Here is a 17165-nt window from a genome sequence, read left to right on the forward strand (position 1 = left end):
GTATCAGCAGTGAAGACTGCAGAAGAGAGAATATTGCTGAACAGCAAATGGTGCTGCCTGATTGTTCCTTTGTAAGCTTCGTCTCAGAGGGGTACCCAGCCATGTGAGGTGTCACTCTGCCCCTACTGGGGGGTCCCTCCCAGTTAGGCTACTGGGGGTTCAGGGACCCACTTGAGGAGGCAGTCTGTTTGTTCTCAGATTTCATGCTCCATGCTGGGAGAACCACTACTGTCTTCAAAGCTGTCAGACAGGGACATTTAAATCTGCAGAGGTTTCTGCTGGCTTTTGTTCGGCTATGCCCTGCCCGCAGAGGTGGAGTCTACAGAGGAAGGCAGGCTTCCTTGAGCTGGAGCAGGCTCCACCCAGTTCGAGCTTCCCGGCTACTTTGTTTACCTACTCAAGCCTCAGCAATGGCGGGCACCCCTCCCCGAGCCTTGCTGCTGACTTGCAGTTAGATCTCAGACTCCTGTGCTAGCAGTGAGTGAGTCTCCGTGGTTGTGGGACCCTCTGAGCCAGGCATGGGATATAATCTCCTGCTGTGCCGTTTGCTAAGATCCTTGGAAATCCCCCTAGGGTGAGAGTGACCCGATTTTCCAAGTGCTGTGTGTCACGGTTTCCCTTGGCTAAGAAAGGGAATTCCCTTACCCCTTGCGCTTCCTGGGTGAGGCGATGCCTTGCCCTTCTTCGGTTCTCACTCAGTGGGCTGCACCCACTGTCCTGCACCCAATGTCTGACACGCCCCAGTGAGATGAACCCTGTACCTCAGTTGGAAATGCAGAAATCACCCATCTTCTGCATTGCTCACACTGGGAGCTGTAGACTGGAGCTGTTCCTATTCGGCCATCTTAACTCTGAGATTTTCATGTATAATTTCCTTTCCCAACTCTTGTATTTCTGTCCATGGAATTACTGTTGCCTTCTTTACCTAGGTTTGAAATCTCTGCCTTTCATTTCTACATTTCTTTCTTTGAGTCATTTCTCAGATGTATTAATTCTTCTCAATGCCCACAATAACAATCTTTGCCTAAGCCCCTATCAGTTTACTCTTTATTTGTTGAATTTTTTTTTTTTCAAGGGCTCATCTAAACCTGACTTTGTAATTGGTCTAATTGTCCCACAGAACTGATATTTGTGGTTTCTTTGAATAAAAATAGAAATTGATCCTCTCAGTCTTAAAATTTGAAAAGGTTACATTTGTCATATCTGAGTTCCTTTTCTAGGAAACCAACCATCAGTCCTCCAGATAGTATCAAGGAGCTGAAACTTACCACATCACTGCATCTGGACAATGAGACACCAGATTCCTCACCCATCGTGATTGCCTAACCAACCACCTGCTTCCTGTTGATCAACTTCTCTTTGTTACCCCTCCCTAATTCCTGTTTTCCACATATGGTTACATTTCTTCCCTGCTATATAAACCTCTAATTTTAGTCAGGAAGATGGAATTGAGACTGATCTCCCATCTCCTTGGCTATAGTACTTGATTAAAGCCTTCTTCCCTGGCAATATTGTGTCTCGGGGATTGGCTTTCTGTACAGTGATCAGTAGGACCTAGACTGAAATCCTGGCATTTCAGTGACAGTTTCACCTGTGTTAATACATTCTTCGTAACAGTAACAGGTTCGTTTTTCTGAAACTCCATTTTGATCATATCAGGACTTGTCCACATCTGTGCCACTGCATTTGGGTTAAAACCGTCAAATCTCCATTAGAAGGTTCATGCATACTGGGCTGGGTGTGGTGGCTCACACCTGTAATCCCAGCACTTTTGAGAGGTTGAGGCAGGTGGATCAGGCTAGTCAGTAGTTCAAGACAAGCCTGGCCAACATTGGTGAAACCCTGTCTCTACTAAACATTCAAAAATTAGCCTGGCATGGTGGCACATGCCTGTGGTCCCAGCCACTCAGGAGGCTGAGGCAGGAGAATTGCTTGAAATCAGGAGGTGGAGGCTTCAGTGAGCTAAGGTCATGCCACCGTACTCCAGCCTGGGTGACAGAGTGAGATTCTGCCTCAGAAAAAAGAAAAAAAAGAAAAAAGATTCTTGCATACCTACTTACAACCCTGGAAATAATTCCTGTCCCAAAGGAAGACCTTATGGCTTTACTTTCAAGGCTGTCTTACTGCACAGCCTTCATGTTAGCTGCCCACATTGCTTGACTTTATTTTTGCTTGTGGTTGACCTTGACTTCTACTGTGGTCTCTGGTCTTCGGGTTAGCCTTCTGTGAGGCGTCAATGCATCTTCATTCAGAAATTTTCAGTGGCTCACTATTTCACAAATCCTGTTATCCTGGCATTTCTAGCCCTCTACAATTTGACTTCATAATATATATCTAACATGACATCTCAGTACTCCCCAGCATAAACTCTGAGCAGACCTAGAAGGTCTCTTTGTCCTCTGAACACTCCAAATCTCTCTCTCTCTCTCTCTCTATACACACACACACACACACACACACACACACACACACATATAGTTTTGTTGTTGTTGTTGAGACGGGGTCTTGCTCTGTCACCTGGGCTGGAGTGTAGTGGTGTGATCCTGGCACACCGTAACCTCTGCCTCCAGGGTTCAAGTGATTCTTGTGCCTCAGCCATCTGAGCAGCTGAGATTACAGGCATGAGCCACCATGCCCGGCTAATTTTTGTAATTTTAGTAGAGACAGGGTTTTGGCATGTTGGCCAGGCTCATCTCAAACTTCCGGCCTCAAGCAGTCCACTCACCTTGGCCTACCAAAGTGCTGGGGTTACAGGCATGAGCCACTGCTCCTCGCCTGTTCCAAATCTTGGTCTTGCTTCTGAGCTATTGGTCTTGCTCACACTATTGCTCTCATTTCTACTGGGAGCTAGAATTTCAGGTGGAAAAATCGTAATCAATTTTTTAATGTCCAATTCAAGTCCTATTTCTATCACAAAGCCTCCTGAAATTATTCTAACCTACACTGAATTTTCTTCCCTCTAGTATCTTTATGGTTTTTATGTATACAGCACAATGCAGAGAATAATGCCACCCAACATATAATTGGAAGAAAATTGTTCATGGGGTCTTGTTAGTTGACACCCATCCCAACTAGTTATGAACCACGGGGCAGGAAGTGAGTTTTTCAGTTTGTTTTCTCCCTTTGCCACATAGGTGGTAGCAACAGTACTGGGACAATGTAGATAAGATTTAGTAAATAATTGTTGAGTAAGTCGAAATGATGTCAGTTTCATGTTTAAGTCATTAGAGATGGAGACTTTCTGTTACCTTGCCCCTCCATCTAACATTGCAGGGCCTGTGAAAGGAAAATAAGTAAGAAGTCATTAGCCTACAGTTTCTATTTACTTGCATAAGGGTTCCAGGCATACAAACAAACTAAAGGTAGAAGCATTCTTTGTAACTGATTAATTGTGAAGGAAGCTTTAGCCAGTCATAGACAGCCAAATAGCTGATTGGTTTTGTAACCTGGGACCTCCCACTGGACAACATCCAAATAAGGCAAACACCTAGCTCTGGCCAATCAAGTAGTTTGTATTGTTTGGTTTTATTTTTTAAATTTTGCTTCCATCTCCAGCCTATAAAAGTTCAGTGCTCAGGCTGCTACAGCAAAACCCACAACCTCCCTTTGGTGTTGGTGCTTCCTGATTCATGAATTGATCTTTGCTGAGATAAACTGTTAGATTTTATTTTGTCTCAAGTTTTTCTTTAAACAGGCTTGTAAGTGATCTAAAGATCATACTGGCATCATTAATTTTTTTTAATCTGAAACTGATACACTACTGAGTTTGTGGTACTGTGCTTGGCACAAAAGAATGGTGACTCCAAAAGTATTATCAAGTACCACAAGGACAAAAATATGCTGTAGTGGAAGGATTCACATGTAGCTGCATTATGAAAACAGTATCTCCTGCTACTTACACAGTTTTTACATAATGTTATACTGAAGACTCAAAAAAAGAAAAGTAGTTATCAGGTTAATTAGTGTGCTACAATGGAGAATTATATTTAAAAATATAAGACAAAATAAGATTTCTCATAATAGCTCAGTTGAACATTAAAATCATTTCATTAGCAATATCAAACAATGTGCTGTAGCTGAAAAACAATTTATTATTCAAAGTACCAATTAAACTAAATGTGATATATAAAAGTTGTGCTTGGGGAAAAAAAATCAGTTTCATATAATTAACTTCAGACTAGCACTGCAATTAGTAAAGAAAGTATGCAGATGTTACCAAATTTGCAGTGTTATTACGTGGGAGTTGAAATATGTTTTGTGCTTCTTCTTTAGAAAATAATTTCTGATGTTAAATAATTTTGATGAAAGGCATGAGTATAGTTACAAAAAGGATTGCATTTATATTTTGAGATCTAAAAAGGGCTTTCAGAAACTGAAGTCTCTTCTTTTTAATCTGCGTGGAATAACACTCAGTTTAAAAGTTAACTACCATAGCCTTTGAAAAATTAATATACTATAAGGAAAGTATTTTCAAGTTATTTTTTTCAAACGACTGGGCCAAGCAAGGAAATGAAAACTAGTATAAATTCTTTGACACTGAAGATGCTCCAGTTCCATGATCCTAGACTACCCACAAAAGCTGAGAGAAAAACAACTTCAAAATGCAAATGCCACTCAAGCTGTGGTACTCTGATTTACCACGCTGCGAAGGCATTCTGTATTAACATTTTACCCTGCTTGGCCCCATTAAAAACTATCTTTACATGACATGAATAAGTATATAAATGATAAAACGTTTAGGTTTTATTTCCCAAGTGTCTCTTTTAATGTCCTCTTCCATTTTTCTTTGTATGCTGTCTATTTAAAAACTTCATGGTTAAAGTGAAAAAAAAAATTTACAATTCTACCCGGGTTAACTCATTTTGTTTTCTTTCTAACGACACAGTGGGCAGCACAGAGGTTATCACTAAATGTTAAATCTAACAACTTCAATAATTCTTGAATACCTTCAATTCCAGAATTCGAGGGTTCAGCTAGTATAAAGAAGCTTGAATATAAATAATAAGTATTTATATTATATTATAAGCCCTAGATATTCTGGGTGGTTATCTGCCTTTTCTTTGGTTAAAATAAAGCTAATTATGAGTTATGCTGATTACAACAATGAGAATGTCTCTTCTATTCAATGAGAATGTCACTAAGTTACAAGTGACTTTATTAAACCATGTAGTGAACAGGTACATTTCTGAGTGTCTGTGCTGCTGGGAAGCAGGTAGTTGGTGAGCTGCTGTTATTCTGCTGGCCCTAAAGTCAGTTTATTCAGCTCTGAGATAGAGAAGCACGCAGAAGACGTCACAAGTACAGTGCATTTCACAACTAGGACAATGGAGGCTGGGTGTATGTTCCCTTCCCAGCTCTCTGGAAGCATGAAGCTCCAGGAAGGGCGGGATGGGGGCTATACGATACGTCTGCAGAGAACCTCCATTCTCCAGCTTCACTCACCCTGTGAGCAGCAGATTGGAGGCTAGAATGTGAGTCTCTTAGTTCCTGACCAGTGCTTCCTAAATGACATTCTTGACTGAGATTTTCTTAACCCTTGGAAATATTTTTATCCCACTGAAGAACACAAATATTTTTCCAGGTAGCAATTGTTTATTTAGAACAGCTGATACATTAGTTAGAATTGAATAGCCTGTAGTAATTAAAGGAGCTCTCCTCAGAAGTACTTTTTGTCCCCTCAATCAATCTGATTTCATACCTGACACCTGTTGAATGGACCGAGCACTGTGCTAAATGTATTTTGTACATTATCTACCTTTGTGAAGGTTTTATTGTAGAACTTGTGACTCCTTTAGTAAGGCAGGGGTAACAATTTTGAATTCTGAAATGTCAAGCTTGGGTCAGAGATACTGTTGGGAACACTGAGGAGTAACACAGTTAGTCATACCAATGGTATGAAGTCACATAGTGACTTGATTACTTTATTTCTATTCTCTTACTACTCCCTTGGAGCTGAGGGATCTCTGAGGCCAGAACGATTGGGAGTGGCCACACAGGCTGGCTTTTCTTCATTGTTTCTGTTCACACATTGCTAGAATGGGGACCAAGATTTTTTCCTTATTCTCCATTGCATCTTAAGTAAAAAGGGTGTAGAGGGTTCTCTCTCTCTGGCATATCCATTTTTTAGTTTCACATGGGGTGACAGAACTCTGGCAAAACTCAGCTACCTCAGAGCTTATGGATACACATTAAAGAGTGGGGACATGATGAGCTCACAAAGGCAGACTCGGATGGAAATTCCCTCAGAGCACAGGGTCCAGGTCAGAGGAGCAGGCTGTGTCTTCCATTTCCTCTCCCTGTCTGATATGGCTTGGCTGTGTCCCCACCCAAATCTCATCTTGAATTGTAGCTCCCATAATTCCATGTGTTGTGGGAGAGACTCCCCACCCCACCATGGGAGATAACTGAATCATGAGGGTGGTTTCCCCCATACTATTCTCGTGGTGAATAAGTCTCATGAGATCTGATGGTTTCATAAAGGGAAACCCCTTCACTTGGTTCTCATTCTCTTTGCCTGCCACCATGTAAGACATGTCTTTCACCTTCCACCATGATTGTGAGGCCTCCCCAGCCATGTGGAACTGTGAGTTCATTAAATTTTTTTTTTTTAAATACCCAGTCTCAGGTATGTCTTTATTAGCAGTGTAAAATCGAACTAATACACTGTCATTTGCATGGGTATTGTTGTTAGTGGAGGGAGCTGGATATGGGATCACTTGCTGCTATTATCAAAGTGTCTTTCTGCTTTTTGATCTTTTATGAAAGCCTGGTAGCTTTGACTAGTGATCTGCCTTCCCTTGGGTTGCATCACTAGAAATTCACACATACTATTTGAAGTGCTAGCTGGCGGGCTACCATGAAGACTGCTGTGGGGGGTTATTTATTTATTATTCACATTCTGCCTCTGTGGAAAACTGTTACACTTCTTTGAGGCACAGTTATTTGAACTATGCTAAAGGGCAAAGAGAAACTAAAGCACTTTTCAGAAGAGGTGGTATATAAATAAGAACTCCCAGTTCCATCATTCTGAAGACACTCATGCAAGTGCTTTGAGAAGCATGTGTAGTTTCTAGTGATAAAGCCCTAAGCTAAGACAATGTGGTCAAGCTTTTATCCTTTGATTGAAAATTAAAAATACTTGTTAAGGTCACACATGGTATCTCATGCCTGTAATCCCAGTAGCTTGGGAGGCTTGGGAGGGAGGATTGTTTGAGGCCAGGAGTTTGACAACAGCCTGGTCAACAGAGCAAGTCTGTCTCTAATAAAAATAATGTTTTTAAAATTAGCTGGGCATATCATGGTGCACCTGTAGTCCCAGCTACTTGGGAGGGTGAAGCAGAAGAATGGCTTGAGTCCAGGAGTTCGAGGCTGCAGTGAGCTATGATCACACCACTGCACTCCAGCCGGGGTGACAGAGGGAGACTCTGACTCAAAAAAATGTTTTTAAATAAAAATGTATGTTTAAAATAGTAACAAGTAGTGCAGTGTGCATTAAGGCATATGATATACCGGAATAAAAGAAAATATACATAATGAACCTAAATAAAGAACATTAATCTGTCAGATGAAGAGGAAGTCTAATCTATTTTCTGTAACATTCATTAAATGGTGCTTATATCACATTTCACCTGCCATAATAAAGCCTAATCTTCTAGGGTAATTAAGTATTTAAAACCTTAAAAACAATTGCTATTTTAGAATTTCCTTATATAACTCAGCGAGAGAGTTGCTGTATTTTTCTCAGTTCTTTCTAAACACTGGCATATGACTAATTAAATTACTGAACACACTGCCTGGTTTTTGTGTGTGTGTGTGTTAAAAATATTGTAGCAGGAAAGGGAAGAACAAAGGAGAAAAGCATGTCAATGAAGAATAAAGACTGTATTTTCTATAATGGTAATATTTTATATTATGTGAAATCCATGGAAACTAATACTTTTGAACAGTGAACTAATCAATGCTGGAATTCACTAAAAGAATTTCCAAATGGAATTAGACTCAAGCCTATCACACCTGTTTAATTATTGCTTGTATTTTCATTTATGTCTTTCTTTTCAATGTGGTGAATAAAATACATAACAAGCGATGTCAAGCTCTGAGTTTCCAGAACCATGAGACTCCTCATGTATCATTGGACTTTCACAACTATGAAGAGGTGGAAGGTAGGGGGAGAGAACTGAATTTATAACAGGGTTCCTATCAGGGAACAGTTATTAGATCACATAAATGCTGTTGAGAAGAGTTAGGCTATATCAGTGATACAGAAAGACAGAATTACAGGAGATAACAGAGGACAAATAGAAGCCTAGATAGGGCTTTTTGGATGTATTCTTATGCCAGGAGGGCAGTAAAATAGATTTATTCTCAATCACATAACTTTTTATAACATTCTGTCATCACTTAACTTCTGGAAGAAACTGTGGAAGCAGCTCAGCGCTTGCCTGGGTCAATATTAAAGTTTGATGCACAGATTTAATCACAGAAGGAAAGTTCTAAATGTCCTCAATGCTACCATTTATTAGCTACTTTTTTGCGGTCTTGTTGTTTCTTGCGGTCTTGTTGTTTCTTGCAGGTGACGTAAGAATCTGCCTGCTTGTTCTAGCTTATCTTGGTCACTGGTTCTGCTTCAGTATCTTCAATGTATGTTCTAAATGTGTAATCCAATTTGAGTGCTATTCAACTACATATGTCAATGGATGAACTCCATTACATCACTACCTCTGTTATTAAATAAATATATTTTCAATTTGGGTGCCCCATACTGGAGGACCTGTCTGCCTGGGATATCTAAACTTAGGTGTCAAGATGTGGTCTACTTGACTCTAGGGGTGAAATTATAACAGTTAATTCAGGCATGAGAAGTCAATTCTGCCTACTTGTCAGTTTGTATTATCCAATTAGAAAACTCATGGGGGAATGAAGTTTTGACTTTTTAATATGACAAGTTTAATGCTATTGCAAAATATCCTGAATGTGGACAATTGACTGCCAATTTACCAACCAGAGTAGGAAGATTTAGGAAAAAAAAAATTATGACAGTCGTACTACCAACAGTTTCCAAAATTAGTATGACATGATACATTGGTTTATTTTCTTCATTAATTTAGGAGAATGTTTCCCAGTCTCAATCCCTTTATTCTTTTCTTATTTCATCTTTATTTATTTTTTTTGAGACAGAGTCTCGCTCTGTCACCCAGGCTGGAGTGCAGTGGCGCCATCTTGGCTCACTGCAAGCCCCGTCTCCCGGGTTCATGCCATTCTCCTGTCTCAGCCTCCTGGGTAGCTGTGACTACAGGTGTCCGCCACCACGCCCAGCTACTTCTTTTTGTATTTAGTAGAGACGGGGTTTCACCATTTTTAGCCAGGATGTTCTGGATCTCCTGACCTTGTGATCCGCCTGCCTTGGCCTCCCAAAGTGCTGGGATTACAGGTGTGAGCCACCGTGCCCCGCCAACCCCTTTATTCTTTAGATAGCTCTAGGACGATAGTGAAATAATCAAAATGTTCATTAAATCTATTTTATTCTGCTTCAATATTTGTAATTACACTATGTAATGTGTTTTATAGTTTTCCTTTGCCATGCAAGTTTGTACCAATCTATTATGACCGTTGGAGAAGTCAAAGGTAGAATTTCATAAAATGGCCAGCAATTATCCATTAGTTTCTATAACTTGCTCCAAAATACCTCCTCCCAAATTTGAACGTATACATTTACCATGAAAATGAAGCTGGGACAAGTGTATGACTTCCACAGTCTTTAGCTTTAACATGTTTCCTTATACTGGTCTAAGTCTGACAATAGAAAATATCACAAGATGAAGACAGCTGACTGCTTTGTTCTTTCAACAAGTATTTTTCAAGATCCTACACCTGTCAGGTTCTCTGTGTCAGGCATAAGTGTGAACAACGTAGGCCATGTTGCTGAGGAGCATGTGGTTACAAGAGGGAGGAGCAGATGGAAAGATTCTTTTGTCTTCAGTGAGCTACAGAAAATACATTTAAATGCACTAAAAAATGCAGGGTACTGAGTCATATAATGATGAGTAGTGTAAGTACTATAGTATGTATTGTTATTATAGATGTACATGATTCTCAAAAAGGTATGGCAGTTTAAATATTTATAGGAATTATAATGTAGAAATGTCTTGGAACATCCAAATTTTAAAATTCTCTTTCCACCAGATGAATAAAGCCATTTGTTAAGAAAAACTGACTACTCTGCCTGAAAAGCACTTCTCACATTGTCCAATGTCCATGTGGCAATGTCCTTATCCTTATTTTTTTCCATTAAAGCTTATCTCATTTTTTAAATACAGGACAAACAAAATAATTGAAAATTATAAATGGATATAAATGACAATGTGATTCTGAAAGCCATTTTCCCCCTTCTATGTTTTAAAATAATTTCTTCAAGAAGACACTGTGGCTCTTGTAGCTTCTGAGATTTTTCCAACCTATTTTCTATACATGTTTTCTCTTTTGAAACACTGTGGTAGGAAAGTCATCCATCTGAGCAGTTTTGGAGCAGCCCTGTGCAATGAGCAAAAATAGAATGAACCCGGTCTTTGAATGTATGACCCATATTTCTAACTAGAGCTCAACTTCACTGGAAAAACTAGTAGTTCACTCTCAAATGATTTCTTATTTTGAAAAAGGGATTGTTTTGGATGGGTAAAGCTGATCCAGAACGCAAAGGTACCAATGTATTAATCGTCACTTTTTCTTTTTTTCTGAATGAACTCTTGACACTAACGTAAGTGCACACAGCTTCTTGAGAAAGATTTCCCACCACGCTCATGGTTAAGCCTATTTCCTCCCTCTCTACAGCCCCTTTCTACACGGGAATATTTCCACTTAGGATCCAGGAAATAATGTAGCGTTCAGCAGTACAGGTTTTCTAGCTGACTGAAGACATATGGGTTTATTTTTGATTAACAGTCTGAGTATCAAAACCATGTTACTTATAGAGCTCTATAAAAAGACTGTAAAAAGGTACACACTACACATTAGAAGCCATTAAATTGAGAGGTTAAATATTGATGCTGCATGCTGAAAGAGAAATAAATGAAAACTTTTATTAGCATAGTGTGAAAAATAATTACAACCACCACATGTCTCAGATTTCTCAAGACAGTCCTAATTCCAAATATTCTTTTTTAAAATTATATGCCCTGACTTTTTTTTTTTTTTTTTTTTTTAGAGAACAGTGTCGCTATAGGATGAGCACACTATGGGAACTAATGTGTTACAGTAGTTTATAGGACAAAAACAATGACTGTGAGATGACAAAAACAAACATCACCAAAAATTTAATTTCCTCTTACTTCTTGGTCCCTGCACTCTCATCACGAGTCTTGATTTTTCTAAGAGACCCTAATGTTATCGCCTAACATCTTTAGGGGTATTAGTTTAATTTCTGCCTCTTAAGTTTTGATACTTCTATCTCATTCCTGAAGCCATGACCTAGATCCTACCACTAGAATCAGTCTCTTCTCTTAGTTTCTTGGTACCTCTTTAACTGAGACCTGGTTATTGCCTAAGGAACTGCATGCCCTGCAGCCCTCTCAAGCTATGAATCTTCATTTTCTCTTGCACTGTCTATCTCAGGGTCGTCATTACTCTCTATGTCCTCTTTCCCAGAATTCTTCAAAATCAATGTCTTTTAAAAATGTCCATTTTCATTTCATAGTTCCAATACTGCAAGTGGAAAAATCTGCTGCCTGGTAAGCTTTCTCTCTGGAGGAGAGCAGAATTTAGGAGCAGTAAAGTACAATGAAAACAGTCTGTGTTACTAAAGAGCTATTGTAGAGGGAGTAAATGAGCTAGAAATGGGTTGTGATCAGAATGGAGTTCTTCATAACTCAGGAATGGAAAACCAAATCGTGTATGTCCTCATTTATAAGTGGGAGGTGAGCTATGGGCACACAAAGGCATACAGAGTGGTATAATGGACACTAGAGACTCAGAAGGAGTTAGGGGGTAAGGGATAAAATACTACAGACTGGGTACAATGTACACTACCTTGCGTGACAGGTGCAATAAAACTACAGACTTCATCAGTATACAATTCATCCATGTAACCAAAACCACCTGTACCCACAAAGCTACTGAAAAAAAAAAAAAAAAAAAAAAAAACAGAATTCTTCAGTGTCTTCAACAAGTGACTTGGAGGCAGGGGAGTTTTATATAACAGAAAGTTCACATAAAGTGTGGCCACTGGAGATGAGGCTGCCAAAATGTTAGATGAGTCTGGCCTAGGCTGTGGTGTTACCTTAGATAATATGAAGGAGAAAAGATAAGAATAAATGTGGATATGGGAAGATTTATAGATATGAAGGCAGGAATTTGAAGACATTTCTATTGTATGGCTCCTGTTTATTGTTTTTTTCAAGTAGAAGTCATCTACTAAGAGAAAAGAGGAACATGGAGAGTTTGGAGGTATGAAAAGAGGATTTGAAATAATAATTGCAAAGAATGTTCTAGTGTTTGATCAGGGGAACAGTAAGAGTGAATGGAATGGCCAGGGCACTGTTGAGATTAGTTATCTTTATGTTCTCATAAGTTCATCTGATTCCCTCCAAGGAGTCAGCAATTCTGTACTTTAGAGTAATATGAGAATCACCTGGAATGCTTATGAAACACAGATTGCTGTGCTCCACTATCCGGGAGTATCTGATTGAAGAAGTCAGAGTGGGCTCTAAGAATCTGCATTTCTAACAAGTCCGCAGGTGATGCAGCTGCTGTGGGTTCTAGGACCACACTTTGAGAGCTGCTCTTCCTCCCTTCTAATGATTCCAACTCCCAAACCCCTGAATTTGGTGAGTTTGGTACATTTCACTTAAAAAAAAAATACGTCTTTATAGTCATCTTGATTGAATTTACTGATTGATTATATCACTTTTCTGCTTCTCTAAATTCCTCTAAGACATTTTCAATAAACGTAACCATACAGTATTATTAACAGTATATTTAATAAACTCACTCACAAGAAACTCAACCATCCAATGTATTCTGTTTCACAATTTCCACCCACTTCCATCCTTCACTTTTTTTTTTTTTTTTGAGATGGAGTCTCGCTCTGTTGCCCAGACTGGAGTGCAGTGGCGTGATCTCGGCTCACTGCAATCTCCACCTCCCATCTCCACCTCCCATCTCCACTTCCCAAGTTAAAGCAATTCTTATGCCTCAGCCTCCTGAGTAGCTGGGATTACAGGTGTGAGCCACTGCCCCACTCCTTCACTATTTTTTTTTTTTCTTTTTGTTTTTGAGATAGTCTTACTCTGTCTCCCAGACTGGAGTGCAGTGGCATGATCTCAGCTTACTGCAACCTCTACCTCTTGGGTTCAAGCGATTCTTCTGCCTCAGCCTCCCAAGTAGCTGGGATTACAGGAGTGTACCACCACGTCTGGCTAATCTTTGTATTTTTAGTAGAGATGGTGTTTCACCATGTTGGTCAAGCTGGTCTTGAACTCCTGACCTCATGATCCACCCACCTCACCTCTCAAAGTGCTGGGATTACAGGCGTGAGTCACTGCGCCTGGACCTTCACTATTCTTATAGAATGAATGTTCTTTACGCCTCTTTACGGTAATGTAAATATTACCCATGGTTAAAGAACTTGTCCTTTATAAAAGGTTCCTGAGTTCTAGTCCAAACTGCTATCTCCTTTTACTAAACTATTGCACCAAGAATAATCACCACCTAACTTTGCTTTTTAATAATTCTTATGCATCTATGTGAATCAATAAGCTATCTAATGAAAGGAATAATGACTATACAGGTTACTATCAATTATATATTTCAGTATATTTCTACATAGAAATCATGAATATGATCCTCTTTGGAGGGCAAAATGAATTTTTAAAGGTCTCAAATGCATCTCAATTCCAATGCATAAAAAATTCTTGGTGAATAGGCCATGCTCTCTGCTTGTCATCATGTATTTTGAGAGTTTGTTTTTTTGGCGGGGGGGGTGGGGAGCGGGGGGGCGGTGTGTTTTGCTTTTTTTTTTTTTCTTTTTGTAAAACAGAAAAATAAAAACTAGTGGCCTTTGCTTCATAATAATACAAGGAAATGATTTTTCCTATTTAGTTAATTTGCATTGAAAGCATAAAACAATGTTAGGGTGAGTTGAAACTTTTTATCTCTACAATTTAATTTTCATATCCAGACTAAAGCCAAGATCAGAATCGTTCCTACCTTAGTGTCATGATTTATCTTCTGATAGTTATATCACCCCAAATATAATAAGCTTTATATGTTATAATCATTCTCTTTACATATCCATATTGCTTCACTATTGCAGATATCAGGTTTATAAGATTCCTAAAATATCTTGCCCAGAAAAATATTCCTCCATTTGAACTGTAAACTCAATACACATTTTATTAGCTTCCAGCAAAAGACTAGATGTGAATATTTAGCCAACAATTGCAAAATATGAGGGGGGACAAAAAATGGGAATCAAATTCATGTTTCTATTTTTTATATCTGCCAAAGACAATTAAGGTTTGTCCTGTGGCTTACTGAGGGGAACAACAATAAAATATCTCATTTTTTGTATGTTTAGAGACTTAGCTTAAAATAGACTAATATTAGCAGAAAATTCCTGTGTATTTTCCTCCTCGTTTTTTCAAAACACTGGGCTGCCAGAAAGATAATCTGTGTTTTGGGCCCAAGCCATGATGCAGTTCTTGAAAGTTCTCCAGGTTCTCAGCCACATAGCACTTACTACATTCATGGAGCATGGCTTAGTCTTTGTGTAATTCTATACCTCCAAAGATAAAAGTTATAAATAAGTTATCTTTTGAGGTCAGCATAGGAAAGATAGATTAATCAGAAATTTTGCAGAGACAACCTTTTTCCAAAGAGTGTCCTACACACCAAGTCTGATATATTATAGGGCCAACATTTTATCTTAAAAAACAGCATGCTTCCTTTTTTCTCCCAAGTAAGGAAATAGATCAAGAGAATAGCTAATATTAATCAAATGGGGACCAACTGATAAGATCGAAACAAGTAAGCTCTTTATACACAGAAGTTGCCATTATTCACTTCATTTCTCCTTTCTGATTTATTTGATTACATTTTCTCAACAAAGCTCTATGCCTTTGAAAAACAATAGAAACGTCCAGAAAAAAGTTTGCATTTCACATGCCATTACTGCCAATTTCATGTTACTTTACCAGAATTACATTAGGTGAGATTAGTTTAAGCTTTACAAAACAGTCTGGCAAGACTTTTAAAGAAGTCAGTTTTAATGCTACTGAAAAATGGTAAGACCATCACACAAAACAAGTGACCACATACCAACTGCTGTCATGTAGTCCCAGCGGTCAATGAGGCACATATTGAAGATGAGGTGATCAGATGTTTGCCCCTGGCCAATAAGTGAAATCTGTTTCTCCAAATTCTGGCACACAGATGAAGTCCAGCCAATGAGAAACCAAAACACTACCAAGAGTATTACTGCCAGCATCCTCATTACCCGTCCACCAGTCATATATGGAATTCGTTGAGCCGTTCGTGAAAGAAACACCTTCAAAACCCTAGAAAAGCGAAAGTTCAAATGTGAAAGCAAACCTAACATTCAGAAAGGATAACTCTAAAATAACTTATTTTTCTAGGTAAAATGTAAACCCACCAAAATCTAGCTAATCAGAGTTTGCTTTGTTTTGTATTTGTTTTTGTTTTAGAGATGGGGTCTCGCTATGTTGCCCATGCTGGAGTGCAGTGGCTATTCACAGGCACAATCATAGTGTACTGCATCATTGAACTCCTGGCTCAAGCATTCCTCTTGCCTCAGCCTTCCAAGTAGCTGAGACTCCAGGCACATGCCACTGTGCCTGGCTTATGCAGAGTTTTAACATGACAAAATCCAGAAACAGTATTGCTTATATTTTTATTTAATTTCATCTTAGTTTATCTTCCAGTAGTAAAACAAATATCTTTCATTAGAGTCCATTAGGTCAATAGGTTCATATATAATGGGGGGTCTTTGAGTATGTCTTAATATTTCAAGGAAAATTCTCAGGACGTTAGAAAGATCTGTAGGCAAACACTGCTCAAACAAGGTTTCTGGGGGATCAAAAAATAGTCCTGAAAGTAAGTGGTTGTATTTTACAATATTATACTAACTCAAAAAACTTCCTTCAACCAGTTTTTTTTTTTGAAACGGAGTCTCGCTCTGTCGCCCGCGCTGGAGTGCAGTGGCTGGTGCTCAGCTTACTGCAAGCTCCGCCTCCCAGGTTTACGCCATTCTCCTGCCTCAGCCTCTGAGTAGCTGGGACTACAGGCGCCCGCCACCTCACCCGGCTAGGTTTTTTGTATTTTTTAGTAGAGACGGGGTTTCACGGTGTTAGCCAGGATGGTCTCGATCTCCTGACCTCGTGATCCGCCCGTCTCGGCCTCCCAAAGTGCTGGGATTACGAGCTTGAGCCACCGCGCCCGGCCCTTCAACCAGTTGTTTTTATAGTAGAATGTTATTAAAGGTATTTTCTGAAAATCATTTCATATTACCTACTCGCGCCCGGCCCTTCAACCAGTTGTTTTTATAGTAGAATGTTATTAAAGGTATTTTCTGAAAATCATTTCATATTACCTACTTTCATGGTCATTTTATCATATTACCAAAAATAATACGAATAATAAAAATGAGAGAAATATTTAAACACTAGGTAGACTAAGGTCATTGCATTAAGGAAGAAAATTGGGATGGCCTATAGGAAATGTGATTTTTAAAAACTAAGAGTTTTTCCTGTATATATCTCAGGTGAAGAGCCAGAGTTGAGAACTACTAGATTAGGTATCTAAGCACTGTTCTATCTCTAAATAATGTGTGAAGACAAAATGCACCCTTACTATAGGAATTCTCTACCCATTCTTCAATTTCATTTCTAGAATATTCTCAGCTGATTTTAACTCCCTACCCCATTCTGATATTTGATGTCACAAAATTATGATTTGACATAAACCACCATGAATGGTTTACGATACTATGAGAGTATCTGTAACCAACTTCCATAAAGCATAAAAATAAACACATTTTCTCAATGTTCTATTCTCTCCTTCACTTCATTCTTTGAATAATTTTAAGTCAAATGAATTTTTTATAAAGATTATTCTAAATCCAGAAATGAAGGCAATACACCTGAAATAGCTTTGAT

At 38.9% G+C, this 17165-nt stretch overlaps 1 protein-coding gene across 1 annotated transcript in view; it reads right to left on the minus strand.

Moving 5' to 3' along the window:
• GPR158 (G protein-coupled receptor 158) overlaps positions 1-17165 on the minus strand; it is a 432232-nt gene that overhangs the window by 19166 nt on the left and 395901 nt on the right. The window contains exon 7 of the mRNA XM_023223258.3: positions 15310-15548. Within this exon, the coding sequence (XP_023079026.1) occupies positions 15310-15548 (239 nt within the window). The remainder of the gene's footprint in view (positions 1-15309; positions 15549-17165) is intronic.

This window comes from Piliocolobus tephrosceles, chromosome 9, assembly GCF_002776525.5.
Source record: "Piliocolobus tephrosceles isolate RC106 chromosome 9, ASM277652v3, whole genome shotgun sequence".
In the NCBI taxonomy this organism is placed as follows: Eukaryota; Metazoa; Chordata; class Mammalia; order Primates; family Cercopithecidae; genus Piliocolobus; species Piliocolobus tephrosceles.